General features: G+C 39.7%; 1 protein-coding gene and 1 long non-coding RNA gene across 2 annotated transcripts; one reads left to right on the top strand and one right to left on the bottom strand.

The window, feature by feature from the left end:
• Positions 1–1,126: 1,126 nt before the first annotated feature.
• Positions 1,127–9,472, bottom strand: LOC129379357 (uncharacterized). The gene is made up of 4 exons (XR_008608166.1): positions 9,287–9,472; positions 8,075–8,280; positions 1,348–1,464; positions 1,127–1,231 (listed from the first exon to the last, which is right to left on the bottom strand). It is a non-coding gene; the product is annotated as an uncharacterized LOC129379357 (long non-coding RNA).
• On the top strand, positions 1,471–7,731 carry LOC129379356 (adhesion G protein-coupled receptor G3-like). Its single transcript, XM_055060089.1, is given in 13 exon segments — positions 1,471–1,538; positions 2,265–2,322; positions 2,604–2,688; positions 3,206–3,334; positions 4,181–4,324; positions 4,402–4,444; positions 4,532–4,620; positions 4,986–5,104; positions 5,906–6,186; positions 6,339–6,429; positions 6,524–6,630; positions 6,633–6,842; positions 6,923–7,731. Coding segments are annotated over 13 exon segments (1,527 nt in total). The 5' UTR covers positions 1,471–1,483; the 3' UTR covers positions 7,039–7,731.
• Positions 9,473–17,443: the final 7,971 nt, after the last annotated feature.

Here is a 17,443-nt window from a genome sequence, read left to right as displayed (position 1 = left end):
CGTCCGCTCCTAAAACCATTCTGATAAGGACTACAAGACCTCTTTTTTCCATATATTAATCTCTTTGTTATCATTTTCTCTATCAATCTACATATATTAGATGTAAGAGCTATAGGCCTATAACTTTTTACCTCTACTTTATCCTTACCTGGCTTTACTTTTGGTACAATGACTGAATATTTACAACTGGAGGACAATTCACCTTGTTCCCATATTTTAATGCGGAACTTTAAAACTACTCCTTTAGCAGCATCTGAAAACATCTGATAAGTGTTCAATCATCTTATAGCATGAGCCATCTTAACCTGGAGATATATTCTTAACTCCAGTCAAAGCTCTATTCATTTCAAACAATGTAAAATCTTTATCTGAAACACCTCCATCCATCTCTTTCCTATTTAAAGTTTCTCTATTATCTTCATTCATTTTCAATCTCCATGATTCTTTATTTGATAAATTTTGAGAACTATGCAAAGAACCTAGCAAACACCTCTGCTTTTTCCTTGTGTGTTATATCTTCACACTGATTTTCTTTAATTATAGAAGAATCCCTTCCAATTCCTCCCATCTTTCCAATCATTCCCCTGATATTATTCACTTTAACTTAGGAAAGTGGAGAGGATCAATGGGACTCCCCTCCCCCCAATCCAGAACATTGCACACAGACGTTGCTTAGCCAGAGCAAACCAGATCCTCTCTGATTCCACCAGTCCTCTCCAGAGGCCCAGCGATGTGTCCTTGTGCAACGACAATAAAATAAGTCTAATCTGTAACTGCATCAAAAGTTTCTACAAAATGCTGATACAAGAGGTTGAAATTAAAATACATGGAGCACTTTTGAGAGGCTCATTTAAAACCATGTATTATATTTGTTCATGACAATGCAATACATATGTTGCTCTGTTTTACAAAACCCTTGAAAATATTTACACTTTTGCTGAACATGATGTTAAAATGGAGTGTGAATTTTTAGAAAACTGTTTATTCTTGGTGATAGAGAAACATAATTTATTACAAGCACAGCAAAAAAGCTCAGATGGTTGCAGCTGCAGATAAATTTATCTTCAGTCTTAGTGGTATAACAGCCTTCAGTGCTCCACACTAATGAGAGCAGAAAAAACCAACATGTAAATCCCGACTTCATGCTTTCATTTAAGAGTAGTAAAACTGTTTGCATCCATGTTGGACCTGATTCATCCTCCTTCCAAAACACACATGTTCCACTGTCATCCTGAAACATAGAAAAGAAATCATTATTATTGCGGAAAAAGATTAACTGGATCAGAAAAAAAAAAAAAAAAAGAAAAAAAAGTTGATTTAGAAATTTGTTACATTTAACTATATTACTTATCCACTTTATCACTTCCTCCTCTCTGCTGCCTCTCTCTCAGGGTGTGATCCAACCAGAGATGAAGCAACCCTCAACCACCAGAGCAACACGTTGTCTCACTCAGTGATCAGTATCTTCAAGAGAAAGTCCAACATGAAGTGGATTACTCTTTATCTCCTAACATTTTACTACCCTACAACCAGAGCTGGTGAGTATTCTGGGGTTTTGTAGTTATGGAAATTTAATTTATCAAAGAATGATAAGCTTTTTCAATAATAAGAGAAAGATTAATCTTTGTCTTTAAGTTTTTTTATTCGAAGGCAAAAGCGTTCTTTCTGTACGCTTCCGGGAGAAGAGGCATGAACGACACACATCACATAGTCACATATAGTCACATAGTTATACCTCTTGGAGGGGATGATTTTATGGCAGGACAGAGAGAATGAGAAACTTCTACTTCTTCTTTGTCAGTTATTCATGGGGGCAGAATCAAACAAGGGCAACTACATTTCACACATCAGTCCTTTAAGACAAGTTCCAGGTGAAGCATTTCACCCAAGACGTCTTCAGGTCTCTTCTGCTATCATAGTAGTGGAAACATTTAAACACTATCTAGACACTTCTTTAATAAAAAAACACATCTTGCAGAAATACAAAAACACACCAGATTCAATCAGAAAATAAATGGTTAAAAGTATCCAACAGTTCCATCAAAGATGAAATAAGGCTAAAGATGAAATTTTCTATTACGGCAGTTTGAACATCACTGTAGCTGTTAATAGATTCATCCAGGTCTAGTGCTGCCCATAGATGTTATCTTCTGTCCGAATGCGTGATATTCAAATTGTTGGTCAAGTTTTTCTCGTACCTCTGCTGTCATTTTTGTCTGCCATGAACAGTCCTGACTTCTTCATATTCTGTGTCCATTTTACAGACTGTAACTCTCTAGTTATCCGGGAGTGTAGACAACAAGTTAATGTAACATGGACCATGTAAGTGATCCGGCCGTTATTCTTACTCTTTAATAGCATCTTCTTTTGTCCATTAATAAATTATCTGCAAATGTTTTTTAGGGTTTGTTTTTTAACTTGATTTGCATTCAAATCAGCTTTTGGACACAACTTTGTTGGCCAAAGAGGCGAACACAGTTCCTCCATTCTATTTTTGCTCTTGTGAACGCTTGCTGTGAAACTCGTGGTAAATCTGATATGGTTAAAGCAGTTCTTGTGCTGCATCACTGCTGAAATGATTGATGTGAAACATTTTCTGATAGGTGCTATGAAGATAAAATTGCAAACTGCAGACTAAGGAGTCATTCCAATGACATTGTTAAGGTCAACGTGAACTCATCAGTCCAGGTGAGGTGATCAGAGGTTAAAACTTTATTTGTAAAGCACCAACACATGAGAAATAAAGAGACAGTAATCACCCAGCATGTAAACTTCTGTTGTTGGAAAAATTAGTAACTAAATCTCTGACATTCTATCATTACTGTGGCATTTAGTAAATGTAAATAATTTCTAAAATTATGACTGACCTAAAGTCAGTCTCACTTTAGACCGTGAAAAAAAAAGACATCTGTGTCATTTTTATTAGTGTGTGTAAATTGTCTGGTTTCAACTGTATACTTCTGTTGACTCTTCAAAATATAAATTTCAGTTATTGAATTGCATTAATAAACTCAATTATAGTCTTTTGACATTTACAGGATTAATGTGTCCTGTGTTTATGTTTATGAACTGTGTTCAAAGTTTGATGGAAAGTTCCTAAATGTTATTAGGACATAATAAACCAATAGACTGTATTTGCAGGACATGTTCTGAAACATAACTGATTTTCTCCTAATAAAATCCTAATTAATGTTCTGGTATTAAGGTGGAAGTATGCCCCACGTCCAATCACAAGATCCGAATCCCATCATCAGCTCTTTCGACAAAGAAAAGAACGCAGTTGATTGAAACCGTCCAGGTGGTTGCCTCGGTGATCAACAGCACATTATTTCAGGTGTGATTCTCTGAACAAGATCCTCGACACATTTAGCTGGACTTCTAGCTTAAGTGGCGTGCTATTGTGAACACACCAGATGGTTCTCTCCTTCAGGCTCATTTGCATTCATGTCCATTGTGATTTTGTTTTTTTTTTTTGGTCTTATAGTACAAAATGGGGGCTTTAGAACAAGGGTGTTGAACTCATTTTGCTTCTGGGCTAAATCAAGATCATGACTTCTCTTAAAGGGCTGCCTGTGCTAGAAGGTATTGATAAACCCATCCACAAGCTGTTAAAATATCAATGAATTCTTTAAAGGAAATGTAATTGAATGTCTTTCATTCCCTCCAGGATTTTCAGATTCTTTTTGTGATTTTCTGCAACAAAAATTTTCTGTCTTTGTGGAGCTAATTTGGAAATATTTGCAATATTTACGCTTATTTATGATGGCAAATAGAACTTTTTATAACTTAGTGTATAGATTGTGGACTATATTCTGATATCAATAAAGGCTGAAGCAGCTGTTTCGTACAATTAATATAGTATTTCACAATTTTTTAAAAAAATAATTGCAATAAACTTCCAATTGTTAGCACAATTTGTTGATTTTGCATGAATTTCATAATAAGAAACTTGAGGGACTGATTGGAGCAGGAGCAAACAGGTAAAAACTGTATTGATTTGATTAATAACATGACATTTAAGGACACTTAAAATTTAGTCTAGAATTGAGAGGGCCACATAAAAAAGTTATAACGAGCCAGATTTGGCCCACAGGCCTTGAGTTTGACACTTGTGCTGCAGAGACTGTCCCAGAAGAATACTAGTTTTAAAAGAGAGGCCAATTCTGTCTCCTCATCGCAGCAAACTCCTCAGACCAACTCTCGTACGCAGCCGACTGTAGAGGGAACTGTTTTGGGAGGGCTGGTCCTGTTTGTGAGGGTTGGAAACAAGCGAATCACCAATCTTGCTGAGGCGGTCCAGTTAATCTTCGACCACAATGAAACGGTAACTAAATAAATACAATGATAAACACATAAAAAACAAGAATGTTCCTTCATTTTGATTCCCTTTCTATGTTTCAGGATGACAATGGAACATGTGTGTTTTGGAAGGAGGATGAATCAGGTCCAACATGGATGCAAACAGCTTTACTATTCTTAAATGAAAGCATGAAGTCGTGATTTACATGTTGGTTTTTTCTGCTCTCATTAGTGTGGAGCACTGAAGGCTGTTATACCACTAAGAGTGAAGATGAATTTATCTGCAGCTGCAACCATCTGAGCTTTTTTGCTGTGCTTGTGGTAAATTATGTTTCTCTGTCACCAAGAATCAACAGTTTTAGATTTCCATATAGTGACTTCTAAAAGTATTAATATATTGTCACGTTAAACTAAACCTTAACTACTTTTGGAGAATTTTTTATAACAGGCTAAAACACAAAATAGTGCATAATTGTAAAGTGTCAGGAATATTGTAGATGATTTTCAAATCTTTAACACATATATGGAAAAATCCCTTTGCATTTACATTCTGCCCCAAATCTGAGAAACATTTGCTGATTAAACACAGTGATCATATTTAGCCATGTGAAAATCTTAGCAACTCAGACACAGCAAACTAAATGTCTCCTGAGGATTGATAGTCAAACCTTATTTTTCCTGTATAGAATCCAGAAGTGAAGGTGGATAAACATCACACTGAGGCCCTCAGCTACATCACCTACGTTGGATCGGCGCTCTCTGCCTTCTTTGCTTTCATCAGCCTGTTCATCTTTGTTGGTCTGCAGTAAGTTTTTACTTTAACTTTCACTCTTTTATTATAGTTTGATTGACATACAGTGAGGAAAATAAGTATTTGCACACCCTGTGACTTTGCAAGTTCTCCCACTTAGAAATCATGGAGGGGTCTGAAATTGTCATCTTAGGTGCATGTCCACTATGAAAGACATAATCTAAAAATATAAACAGAAATCACAATGTATCATAGTATCAAATCTAGAAAATATGTTTTACTTCACACTGTCTAATATTTTTGATCTTTACTGACAGTGGGTCATGCTCACACCATCAAATCAGTTTATATTCTGTTCTCAAATCCTATTTCTGACAGGATGATGAGTCATATTGAACAGTCTTCTTTCATTATTTCCTTGGTAAATAATCACCTTATTTGGAACTGAGCACCAAATGTCAACATCACGCCAGTTTAAATAGTCAAAGTAATGTTCACACAAACCTGATGGTTTGAGAATTCTTTAGCCCTGGCATTGTTGAATTAGCTGTTAGCTGAAGCTAATTTAGCTAATAGCAAGACATCAAGGTGAACTGTAGTCATGTAGAAAATGTAAGAGTCAGCAAAAACTTTGCATTTGCATTATAAAACTAACAACACATTTCTGGGTGCACAGATAAAACCTCCATGAATGGAGGCCTCAGTCCTCTTACACAGCCATCATAGGCTGCATGTCTTTACCCCTTTATCACAACCCACTTTTCTGTCTAGTCACAAGAAAATAAAGGCCACTAGAGCCAAAAATGTCCTTGAAAAGAAAAAGCAAACAATTAATTTCTGTCGTGTCTCTCTTAGCCGACAACGTTCTGAGAAGGCCCTCAGCATCCACATGCAGCTAACGGGGGCTTTGCTGTGTCTCCACCTCGGCTTCCTGAGTGCCACTTTATGGACGTTTCTGCTAGATAAGAACAAGTACAGCTGGGTTTGTGGAGGTCTGGGCCTCTTCCTGCACTGGTCTCTGCTGGCCACCTTCACCTGGGTGGCTCTGGAAGGATTCCACCTTTACCTTCTCCTCATCCGAGTCTTTAACATCTACATCAGAAGATACCTGCTCAAACTCTGCTTGGTGGGATGGGGTGAGTTTGGGACTCTGGTTGGGAGCATGAAGTTAATTGCTCCAGACAATTAACTGATTTAATTAACAAACAGTGACTATGTGATGTATTGTTTTTGACCTTTATTCTAATGATATAGCTGTGGTTTGTCCATCCCTTTGCTTTCTCCTCAGGTTTTCCTTCCCTGGTTGTGGTAATTTGTGGGCCTTTAGAGGGCTATGGCAGATACACTCTGAGGGATTCCAACAACCAAACATCAGAAATGTAAGGCATTTCCGTGAGTTCACATGTGCTACTGAGTCAGTCAATGAAACTCCAAACGATCACTGTCTCTGTTTTGTTACTTGTTGATGAACAGATGCTGGATGAACAGCGACTTCCCACAGACAAAGTTGGTCACGTACATCACTGTGGCTTTTCTTTGCCTGGTAGTGCTGTATAATTTCTGCATGCTGTTTCTGGTGGTGTTAAAATCCGGGAGTTACGACATGGCAGAGGAGATCGTGAGTCCAGCGACTGGAAGAAGATGAGCAAGGAGACAATGTCCAGGTTATGGAAGGACGGCGCCACAGTTCTCGGCCTCAGCTGTGTACTGGGGTTGCCATGGGGACTAGCCAGCCTCACTTATGTGAACTTAACTGGAATCTACTTGTTCACCATCTTTAACTCTCTGCAAGGTCAGTCACTATATGTGACACCAAATAGCACTGATAGGTTGATTCACCTGAATGATTCACTGGTTCTTTTGTCTGTTCAGGTCTATTTATGTTCCTGTGGTCAGTGGCTTTATCATGCAAGTCTCAATCAGAAAACAACTCTTCAGTCCGAGATCCTTCCACCCAGAAAATGATGACAACCAGCTTCAATAACTGAATCACTGATTTTTGCTGTATAAACAAACAGTGCCTATATTAGGTATTACAATTCTTTTAAATGCATTATAATATTGCTAACAATGTCTCTTTTTGCTAATGTTAGACTTTTCCATAAGATTGCTTTAAAAAGACAGCGCTCTAGAAATATTATGTTCTTTATGTGAATATTTGTTCAGTTTTTATTAAATATATCAGGAAATAAAACCTGATGTCCACCTGATTGGATGGACGTCTGTGTCCATCCAAAGTTTTTCAGTTTAACTGATAGATTGTTTTACTCAAGCAAACCTTTGGACAGCTGGGGTTTGGCTTCTGAGTGGGTGTTTGTTCAGTTCCTACAACCATCCACCAGAGGGAGTCAGGAGGTTACTGTTCACCCGAGGTGAGGTGGACATGAAGAGCGTTTACACACACCGACAAATCATCTGCTGCATCAGCCAGAGCTGAAAAGGAGCCACTGTACAGTCCTCAGATGCCTCAGTCTTAACTTTACATCAGTCTTTCTCAAACTGTGGCCCCGGATGAGGGCCCGCCCTTTTTGATCTGTGAGGTACTGAATGTGAATGACCATTTATTTGCTGTGAAAAGAGCTCAAAGTGCGACGCTACAGCTAGCTTACCAAAGGATTGTGTTAAAAATAATAGAAAACTGCCTTAAAAACGTGTTACTCGAATATGTGACGTCTGCGGCTATTAAGCATGTACAGCTATTGTTGTTTTTACTTATGAAAATAAATTAATTAAATACAATTAATAAATTCAATTGATTATTTTTATATTTAATGGTGCATAAAATTATTTTTGTTTTCTGCTTAAGCAACTCAAGTCTATCTTTTTAAAATTGTGATTCTAAATTTAAAAAGTAGCCCTATATTTTATTCATGCATACAACACTTGGTAGTAAGGAGCATCTTCTTTTTTATGTTTGTTTGGCATCATTGAAAACTAAGATTCCACACTTTCACAATCTGTAAATAACTTAAAATGCTAAAGTCAAAAAATAATGTAAATACATGTTTTAAAAGAAGTACTTACTCTTAGGTAATTGATTTCTTGTTGATCTTGGCCTCTCACACAGTTTGTTCCAATCTTTGTCCCTTTTTCTCCACCATACTGTGGGTTCAGGTATCTGCATACTTGATCTTCATCTTTCTTCAGGTCAACAAACAACTCGACATTTATTTTTTGCTGCTGTATCTCAGTATCCATGACCATTAATGGATGCCAGTTTATGGACTCTTCTGCTAGATAAGAACAAGTACAGCTGGGTTTGAGACACTCATGGTGATGGACAGAAACAAACAGACAAACTGCTGCACGGAATGTTTTTGATGAGTAAGCTGAGTCATATCATTGCATGACCTCTTTTGCATCCCTGAAATTGTTGCAGAAGCTGGTTAATCACATATCTGTGTAATAGAGGTATGCAGGAGTAGAGAAACACCTAACTCATGCAGGACAGTTGAGGACCTCTGCTATGCATTATGGGTAATAAGTATTATGGGTTCCATGCATTGAATGACAATGATCAACCTTTGGTTCTGCTGAGGTGTTAAGGAAGCCCATGTTGCTTTCAACATGTCTTTGTTATTGGGTCCAGGGTCCTCTTGACAGAACCCCATAGACTCACTATGGGGCTCTGGTAAGGCCAGTATTCTGGTCACCATAATGATTCTTTGATACATTTGGTAATGTAGGCAGGTGATAAATCCTGCTGAAAAATGAGATCAGCATCTCCATAAACATTATCAGCACAGAGAAGAAATAAATGCTTTAAAACTTCCTGCCAGATGACTCTGTACTCGATGAAAAGCAGTGGCCATGTTTTGGATAGATCTAACCTAACCTGACCTCTTCAAGGAAACATAATACATCACCTTTAACTACTGACTCCAACATCAGTCTATGTCAGTGTAACGTTCTCTAGAATGATGAAAAAAAAAAAGACAAATCTTCAAAATGTCACTGCCTGCGAGTGGCCCCTCAGCTCCACCAGCACTCCGCAGAATTCTTTTATTTCATTTTGTGTGTGTGTGTGTGTGTGATCATATAGTTAAATTGAACAGTTTACAATTTCTCAAAATCAAACAAAACATTCTCATTCCAAGCTAACTTCAACAAAACAAACAGTAAAAGAACAGATAACTGCCATTACAGTTAACAGTTATAACATTTAGACAACATTATATATACATATATAATGTACATGTAATATAATATACATATGTTTTTATGACCATAACCCACCTAGAATGATGAAAAAAAAGACAAATCTTCAAAATGTCACTGCCTGCGAGTGGCCCCTCAGCTGAAAAACAAAAAGACACAGTTAGCGTCATGACTGAATAGTTAGCCAGGAACACCAACTGACGCAGCTCCCACCCATAGGGCCATATTTCCAGCCCAACCATGACAAAACTTTATAAATTACATTTGTAGATGTTAAATGCATTTATAATATTTTGTCAGGTATTGAACTAGAAAAATATGACCCCAAGTAAAAAAAAGTAAGGAAGAGCTGCCTCTCTCGCACCTACCTCCACCAGCACTCCGCAGAATTCTGGTGGGGGAAGCCGCGAGAGCGTCTGAAGGACCCGTCGCATGCAGTTCGTCATCTCACCACTAGGTGGCTCTAAACCGTGGCATCCCTCAAAAATCCCAACAGAAACAGACACAACCTTCATTACTTTGGGAAAAATTCATACTGACAAATATACACTTTGCTCTCTGTTACACCCACTCCTGCTGAATTTTGACCAAAATGATTGAAGTGCAGAATTATCACCATAACATAAAATAAATAACTAAGTCACATGAATTAGCTGTCATGAATATATAAAGTCCAACTTAAATAGTATCCTTTAAAAAGGATGGAGTAGCAAGAGAATTGTGCTTTTTTTTTCATTGCCAGCTCCTGGAAGCAGGATGCAGCCTACATTCCACATAATCCATGCCCAAAACTAAAAGGGGTCCCTGATCCTGGACCTGTACCAACAATGGTGATATACACTACTAAAAAAAAGAACAGAATGAAAGAAGAAACAGAAACTCATAACAAGAAAAAGTCAGGTTACAAAAGAACCTATTACTATAAATGTCTACACTGAATTAGAAACCCTGTCAAAAAGTTGACTAACACCATCATCAGCTATATTAGTCATCACCTGAAACAGTCTATTGACAGGCTTGACTATCCTACCAACACGGGTTCTAACTGTGTAAACAGTGTCAGGCTCAGTGTCAATAACAGATTGAGCATCTAGTGAAGTGTGTTTTGTGTGTCAACTGAGATATTTGAGGGATGACTGTCACAGTCCATCTCTCTAGGGGGTAACAGAGATTCCCCATCTGCCTGTGCTGCAGAGACAACATCTCCATCTCCAACATCAGGGGGCTCATCAGATAGGGAACTAACCCAGTCTTGTGTTCTGATTCTTGAATCGTTTTCTTGAATGACTGACCTGAGAGCATCTGGAACAGTGTTAATATCAGAGCTGTCAGGTGTGGTGGCAGTTGAGTCGACAGGCTGGCTGAACGTATCAACAGGCAAAAAGTTCACTAGCATCAAGAGGTTACGATGCACGACTCGAACTTGACCGTTGTTCGGGTGTTTTATTTGATATGTGAGTTGTAGGGTTCATGCCCACAACTGTGTACACTGTAGACTCCCAGCGGTCAGCAGTTTTGCGTTTGCCTCTTTCACGCTTGTTTGATACTAAAACACGGTCGCCGACTCCAATAGATTTTCCTTTAGTCTGGCGATTGTAGAAACCAGCCTGTCGATCTTGTTCCTTGTTTGCATGAGTTTGAGCTATGGCCATAGCATCTTGTAGATCTTTAGTCAGGGAGAGTACATACTTGTCATATGCACCAATTTCAGGATCTTGAAGAATGTTCTTGAAAAGTCATTGGCATTCGTGACATACATCAGATAAAAAGGGGCATATCCTGTGGTTTCATTGACTGTGCAGTTGTACATGAAAGTCAATGTCTGAAGTTGTTTTGGCCAATTCTGTTTTGCATCTGGTGCAAGTGCTCTTATCATGTTTCCCAGTGTTCTGTTGAAGCGTTCCACGCTGCCGTTACCCATTGGATGGTAAGGGGTTGTATGGGATTTTCTCACACCAGTAACTTTCAACAGTTCACTTATGAGTTGACTTTCAAAAGATGGACCTTGGTCAGAATGGATTCTCTCAGGAAAACCATAGATGCAAAAATACTTGTCCCAAAGCTGCCTCGCCACTTGTCTTGCAGATTGGTCAGGGCAAGGAAAGGCCTGAGCGAGCCGTGTAAAATGGTCAGTTACAACCAGCACATCAATGGACCTGTTGTTAGAATCCTCTGCGGTCCAAAAGTCTATACACACAATCTCCAGTGGTGCAGATGTTTTTATACTCTCAAGAGGTGCTCGGCCATCTGGATCTGGAGACTTTGCGATGACACATCTGGGACACTGACAAACATAATCTTTGACATCACGGTCAATATGGGGCCAGAAGAACCTCTGACGAGCAATAGCCAAACTTCTGAACTGCCCTTGATGACCAGCATTGTCGTGAACTCCTTTGAGAACATCAGACTTAAGAGAATCGGGGACCACAAATTGATGGCGTCTCTTATGGGTAACTTGGTGTTTAGACAGTCTATAAAGGATATCATTGGACAGAGTAAACTTCTCCCAGTGTTTGAGGTACTTAATGACCATTGTTTGTTCATTCGATCTCTCTCTTCTTGACGGGCGACGGCCACGTTCAACATAGTATAACACTCTTGATAATATAGGATCATTATGCTGTTTTTCTCTCAATATGGTGTCTGAAAACACAGGTTGATCGTCTTGAGATGGGACAATTAGCTGGGGCAAATGTTCAAGGGTGTTGACAGCTCGTACTCTAGCAGCAGCCTCCCATGCACTGTGTGTCTCGAGGAGAGCACTAACATCATCTTTTGTGAAGGACTGAAACTTTGCGCTGCCAGGTAAGTGTGATACTTTGGAGTCCTGGTCTTTGGCATTTGACTGTCTAAAAGCCTCTTGTACTGAACCAGGTGAAACAGGGAGGGCCTCATGAAGTAACTGGCTGTATGGGCTCTGTAACAGCCTCCTTCCCATGGCAGATTTGATGAAGGGATATCGACTTAAGGCATCTGCCACCACATTTTTAAGACCAGGGATATATTTAATATCAAAGATGTAAGAAGCCAGTTTTGCCACCCATCGTTGTTCACAGGCATCCAGACGTGGCTTTGTGAGAATGTGGGTGAGTGGGTTGTTGTCTGTCCACACTATAAATACATGTCCTTTCAGCCAGTGGCTAAATTTGTCACACACTGACCATTTCAGAGCTAAAAACTCGAGACGGTGGGCTGGATAATTCTTTTGAGCACACGAGGCGCTCTTGTCCAAACAGAGCTGACAATGTGCAGGGAAACTAAGCGACCTGTGCCTGGAGGGAGGCCGCATGGGTCAGAGTGATTCCTCCCACATATTTGATGCTGCTGAACTGTATCAAAATATTCAAAGACTAAATGGGTCTGAAAATATTATTATGCGAGACACACGAAAAGTAAAAAAAAGTGACAGTTTATTCTACAAATGTCAAAGTTAATGGCAAATTAATTCTTGGTGCCATGCTGGATAGTGGTTCAATGGCATGCTCATTGAGCGACGTAGCCCTACAGTCACTGATTAATGCTGGTGTTGTGATCTCTCACCAGGAGGCTACTGACATTGTATTTGTGGGATGTGGTGGTTCCAGAGTAAAACCGACCTCAATAGTGGATCTCAATATGGAGATCTATGGATGTCAACTGTCAGTCCCCTCCTTTGTTGTGAAAAACCAACAGGCTGATCTGCTTCTGGGCTCCAATGTAATCAGGCGACTATTACACCTATCTCGTGTGGTCAGGGCTGAAACATGTGAAGCAAAGGCGGTTTGAACAGCAGTGGGCTTCTGTAGTGTGCTTGTCATCATTGCATATACAACAGTTTATAACAGGTCTGGCTCGACCCCATGTGTGCCTGTGACGAGCAGATGATACCTGGCCACCAACCTGAACTTTATCAAGGACCTGCCTGAGCATAGACATCATCTCTCCCAGCATGGCCCCTTCTTGTGGGAGACTGAGCTGCTGATTTTGTGGGACTGGAACAAAAGGCTGGCATTGCACTTGTGAGAACTGGCTGTGCTGCTCTGCAGATTGCAGGGCAGGAAGATAAAACTGGAGAAGGGGGCTCTAATGGATTTGGTGGAACCTCAGAGGGAGGCTGTGCATTGTAAGAGGACAAAACATTGTTTGATTTTTGTGCACCACTAGGGACTTGGGATTCAATGTGTGTGTCATAGCAAAACAGTGGGGCTGCAGATGGTTTGTGACTAGGTGTTTTTATCCTAGACATACGCTCTCTCTGGTGCTCATCTAGCCTCTCCTGGATGTCTTTTGAGGTCCATTCATGTATTTGCTTGTACTTAAATACTGAAGCCAGTTCTGCATCAGGACAGTGTTTTACAAACATCTTAGTAATTTCACTGCTCATGTCGTCAGTTTGTTTCCCCTGACGCTTTAAACCTTCTTCAGCCATATCTGCAGCTTTGTTGAGGCTAATCCAGTAATCAAAGGCATCTTCTTTTTGAAATGGCAGTGTGGGGTAGAAGTCTTGCAGTGGCAGGCAGGAGGGTGTGTGACTGAAGTATTGAATCAGGATGTTATAAATTACATCTGGGGAGCATGTAGCATTTAAAATAGGGTCACTTTTAAGACCAATCTTAACCACATCTCTAGCTCTGCCCATTAGCCTCCCCATACTCTCCTCTGTTTGCATGGAACTGTTGTAGTTCTGCCTTTTTAGGTAACTTCTCATCATTTCAACCCACTCAGTTACAGTATATTTGTCAGTGTTCTCCCCTCTAAAAACTGGAGGTGCTGTTTCTGATTTTACAATAATATTGAATTCTTGACTATCAAAGACAGGACTGTCTTCAATATGTGAGCCATCTTGTTTCAAACAGTTGGCATTTTTGGTTTCTTTTTCCCCAGCAACACCAGAAGACAGCAATTAATTTGCTATGGACCCTCCAATCTGTGAACCTAACTGATAAACCATGTCACTAAATTGGTGTACGTCGTGGCCGGCATTAAATGTAGAGTGGCTCGGGTCCCCCCCATGGTATCTGCCCCATAGGTGTCTCAGCTGGATAGAAAGTTAATCCCTGAGGCCTATTACTTGCAGGTAACATGGGTGAGGCACACAAATCTGACTGGAGAGTGAGACCCATTACTCCTCTACCTCTCCCAAAGGAGGATTGATTATACATATCTTCAACATTGGGTTGAAAGCTTCCTGCCATTTCAACATGAAATTACAAAAATAAAACACATTCAGTTAAAAATCAGTAGCTTATGTTCTTCCTTTGATCCTTTACTTGTGGTCCAGGTGAGTTGATATGTCTTGTAGTAAGGAGGTAGCTTGTAGATGACAGCAACCCGGGCGAACAGCATCAAGCTGATCAGGGATCATGGAGTCACGGCACCAGTGTAACATTCTCTAGAATAATGAAAAAAAAAAGACAAATCTTCAAAATGTCACTGCCTGCGAGTGGCCCCTCAGCTCCACCAGCACTCCGCAGAATTCTTTTATTTATTTATTTATTTTGTGTGTGTGATCGTATAGTTTAAATTGAACAGTTTACAATTTCTCAAAATCAAAACAAAACATTCTCATTCCAAGCTAACTTCAACAAAACAAACAGTAAAATAACAGATAACTGCCATTACAGTTAACAGTTATAACATTTAGACAACATTATTATATATACGTATATATATACATATGTTTTTATGACCAGAACCCACCTAGAATGATGAAAAAAAGACAAATCTTCAAAATGTCACTGCCTGCAAGTGGCCCCTCAGCTGAAAAACAAAAAGACACAGTTAGCGTCATGACTGAATAGTTAGCCAGGAACACCAACTGACGCAGCTCCCACCCATAGGGCCATATTTTTCCAGCCCAACCATGACAAAACTTTATAAATTACATTTGTAGATGTTAAATGTATTTATAATATTTTGTCAGGTATTGAACTAGAAAAATATGACCCCAAGTAAAAAAAAAGTAAGGAATAGCTGCCTCTCTCGCACCTACCTCCACCAGCACTCCGCAGAATTCTGGTGGGGGAAGCCGCGAGAGCGTCTGAAGGACCCGTCGCATGCAGTTCGTCATCTCACCACTAGGTGGCTCTAAACCGTGGCATCCCTCAAAAATCCCAACAGAAACAGACACAACCTTCATTACTTTGGGAAAAATTCATACTGACAAATATACACTTTGCTCTCTGTTACATCAGGCATATCAAACATACAGCCCGCGGGCCGGACCCGGCCCATTGGATGATTTAATCCGGCCCGGCATAAATTTCTGAGTATGTCAAAAAAAGAAGCGAGTCTCTAGCTCATTTCTATCAAAAATTGTGATTTTTTAAAAAATAAATGCAAACCAAATGCTCCCTCAGGCCGCTAGAGGGCAGTAAATGTGTAAAAGTGCTCACGTCCAGCATGCGGCACTGATACGAGTTAGTCACAGGATGTAAACATTCGCAACGTGATGCGTCCAAGTAAAAATAAACCGGCAATCTTACTTCATCATTCACCACTACTAAACAAATTATCGGTCAACACACCCTTCCCAAAACGGCACTGTCAAAAAAAAAGAAAAGTGGACATAGAATGCAGAGTTTTCCAGGAAAAATGGACTGAGAAGTATTTATTCACGGAAGTGATCGCAAAACCAGTGTGCTTGGTATGTAGTCAGCAAGTTGCAGTGTTCAAAGAGTTTAATATTCGGCGCCACTATGAGACTCATCATAAAGAAAAGTATGACCACTTGAAAGGACAAATAAGGACAGACATGATAAACAAATTGGTCTCTGGTCTGAAGAAACAGCAGTCTACTTTTACACGCAGCCGCGATATTTCTGATGAGGCTGTAAGAGCCAGCTACATTATTGCCAACTTGCTGGTGCAGGCATCCAAGCCATTTTCTGATGGGGAGTTTGTAAAAACATGCATGCTGAAGGCTGCAGAAGTCGTGTGCCCTGAAAAGCGACCTGCTTTTGTCAATATTAGTCTAACAAGGAACACTGTCGCAGATCGGGTGACAGAACTCTCAAGTGACTTGAGCAGCCAACTGAAAGAGAAAATCAAGTCATTTATCGCATTTTCAATTGCAATAGATGACGATGTCACAGATATTGCTCAACTGGCCATATTCATTAGAGGTGTTGATGAAACTTTGACCATCACCGAGGAGCTGCTTGAATTGGTGCCCATGAATGACACCACAACAGCAGATGACTTTTTCAGCGCTCTCGTTGGAGAGCTGGACAAGGTGGGAGCGGACTGGTCCCGTGCCGTGAGCCTGGCTACCGACGGTGCTCCATCAATGCTCGGGAGAAAGGCAGGCGTTGCCACAAAATTCCGTGACAAAGTACAGACTGCAAATGGAGGACAAGAGTTTTGGATATTTCATTGTATTTTACATCAGGAGGTGTTATGTTGTAAAACACTGCACATGGACCATGTGCAGTGTTTGTAAAAACTGTCAATTTCATCAGAGCGCGGGGTAAATCACCGTCAGTTTGACACATTTCTCAGTGATAATGTCATTCATGCTGGGCTACCATACCATACTGACGTGCAGTACTTATGCACTTCTTTGAGCTACGAGGGAAAATTGGACAGTTCATGGAAAAGGGATGCCCAGTAAAGGAACTTAAATGCAAGGAATACCTTTCAGCGGGCCAAAGCACCGCTGAGTTCAGTTTGCTAAGGAAACCTTCCTTGACAGAGGAGGAGGAAGGCGAGTGTAGCAGTGTGATGTTATTACACTAGATTATTAAGTTAAAAGGTATTCCAATAGGAAATTCTGAGCACCGGCAGCTTTATTTTGAAAGGACGACAGATCCATTGTAAAATAGTGGGTAACTTCCTGTCTCCAAATTATTATTTTTCTTAAAATTCCATGTGTTGTAAATAGAAATGGGAATTATTATTGTTACTGTTGAACAGATTTAGTTCATGGATCGTTGTTTTTAGTATCAGTTTGGAGTTTAAAAATATAAATTAGTGGATCATGCCATTGTAGGCTGTGAAAGGTTTTTCCCACACTCTCCGTTGCACTCTTTCTGTTAGGATTCGCTCTTTCTGTTAGGATTCCGTGGGAGAAGGTATGAAATTTCGTTTTTGTGTTTAATAAGTGTATGTTAGTATAATAAGCGATGGTTTTATCACTGTTTTTTGTAAAATAATGTGCATTGTAGTATAACTTAACCTTTGTTAAGGTTTCCTAGCTGCTTTATACATGAAACATTGCTAACAAATCCTATGTGCATGTGCTGAAGATAGTAT

This window comes from Poeciliopsis prolifica, unplaced genomic scaffold, assembly GCF_027474105.1.
Source record: "Poeciliopsis prolifica strain line A6 unplaced genomic scaffold, Auburn_PproV2 SCAFFOLD057, whole genome shotgun sequence".
Classification (NCBI taxonomy): Eukaryota; Metazoa; Chordata; class Actinopteri; order Cyprinodontiformes; family Poeciliidae; genus Poeciliopsis; species Poeciliopsis prolifica.
This window is presented reverse-complemented; position numbering and strand designations above follow the sequence as displayed.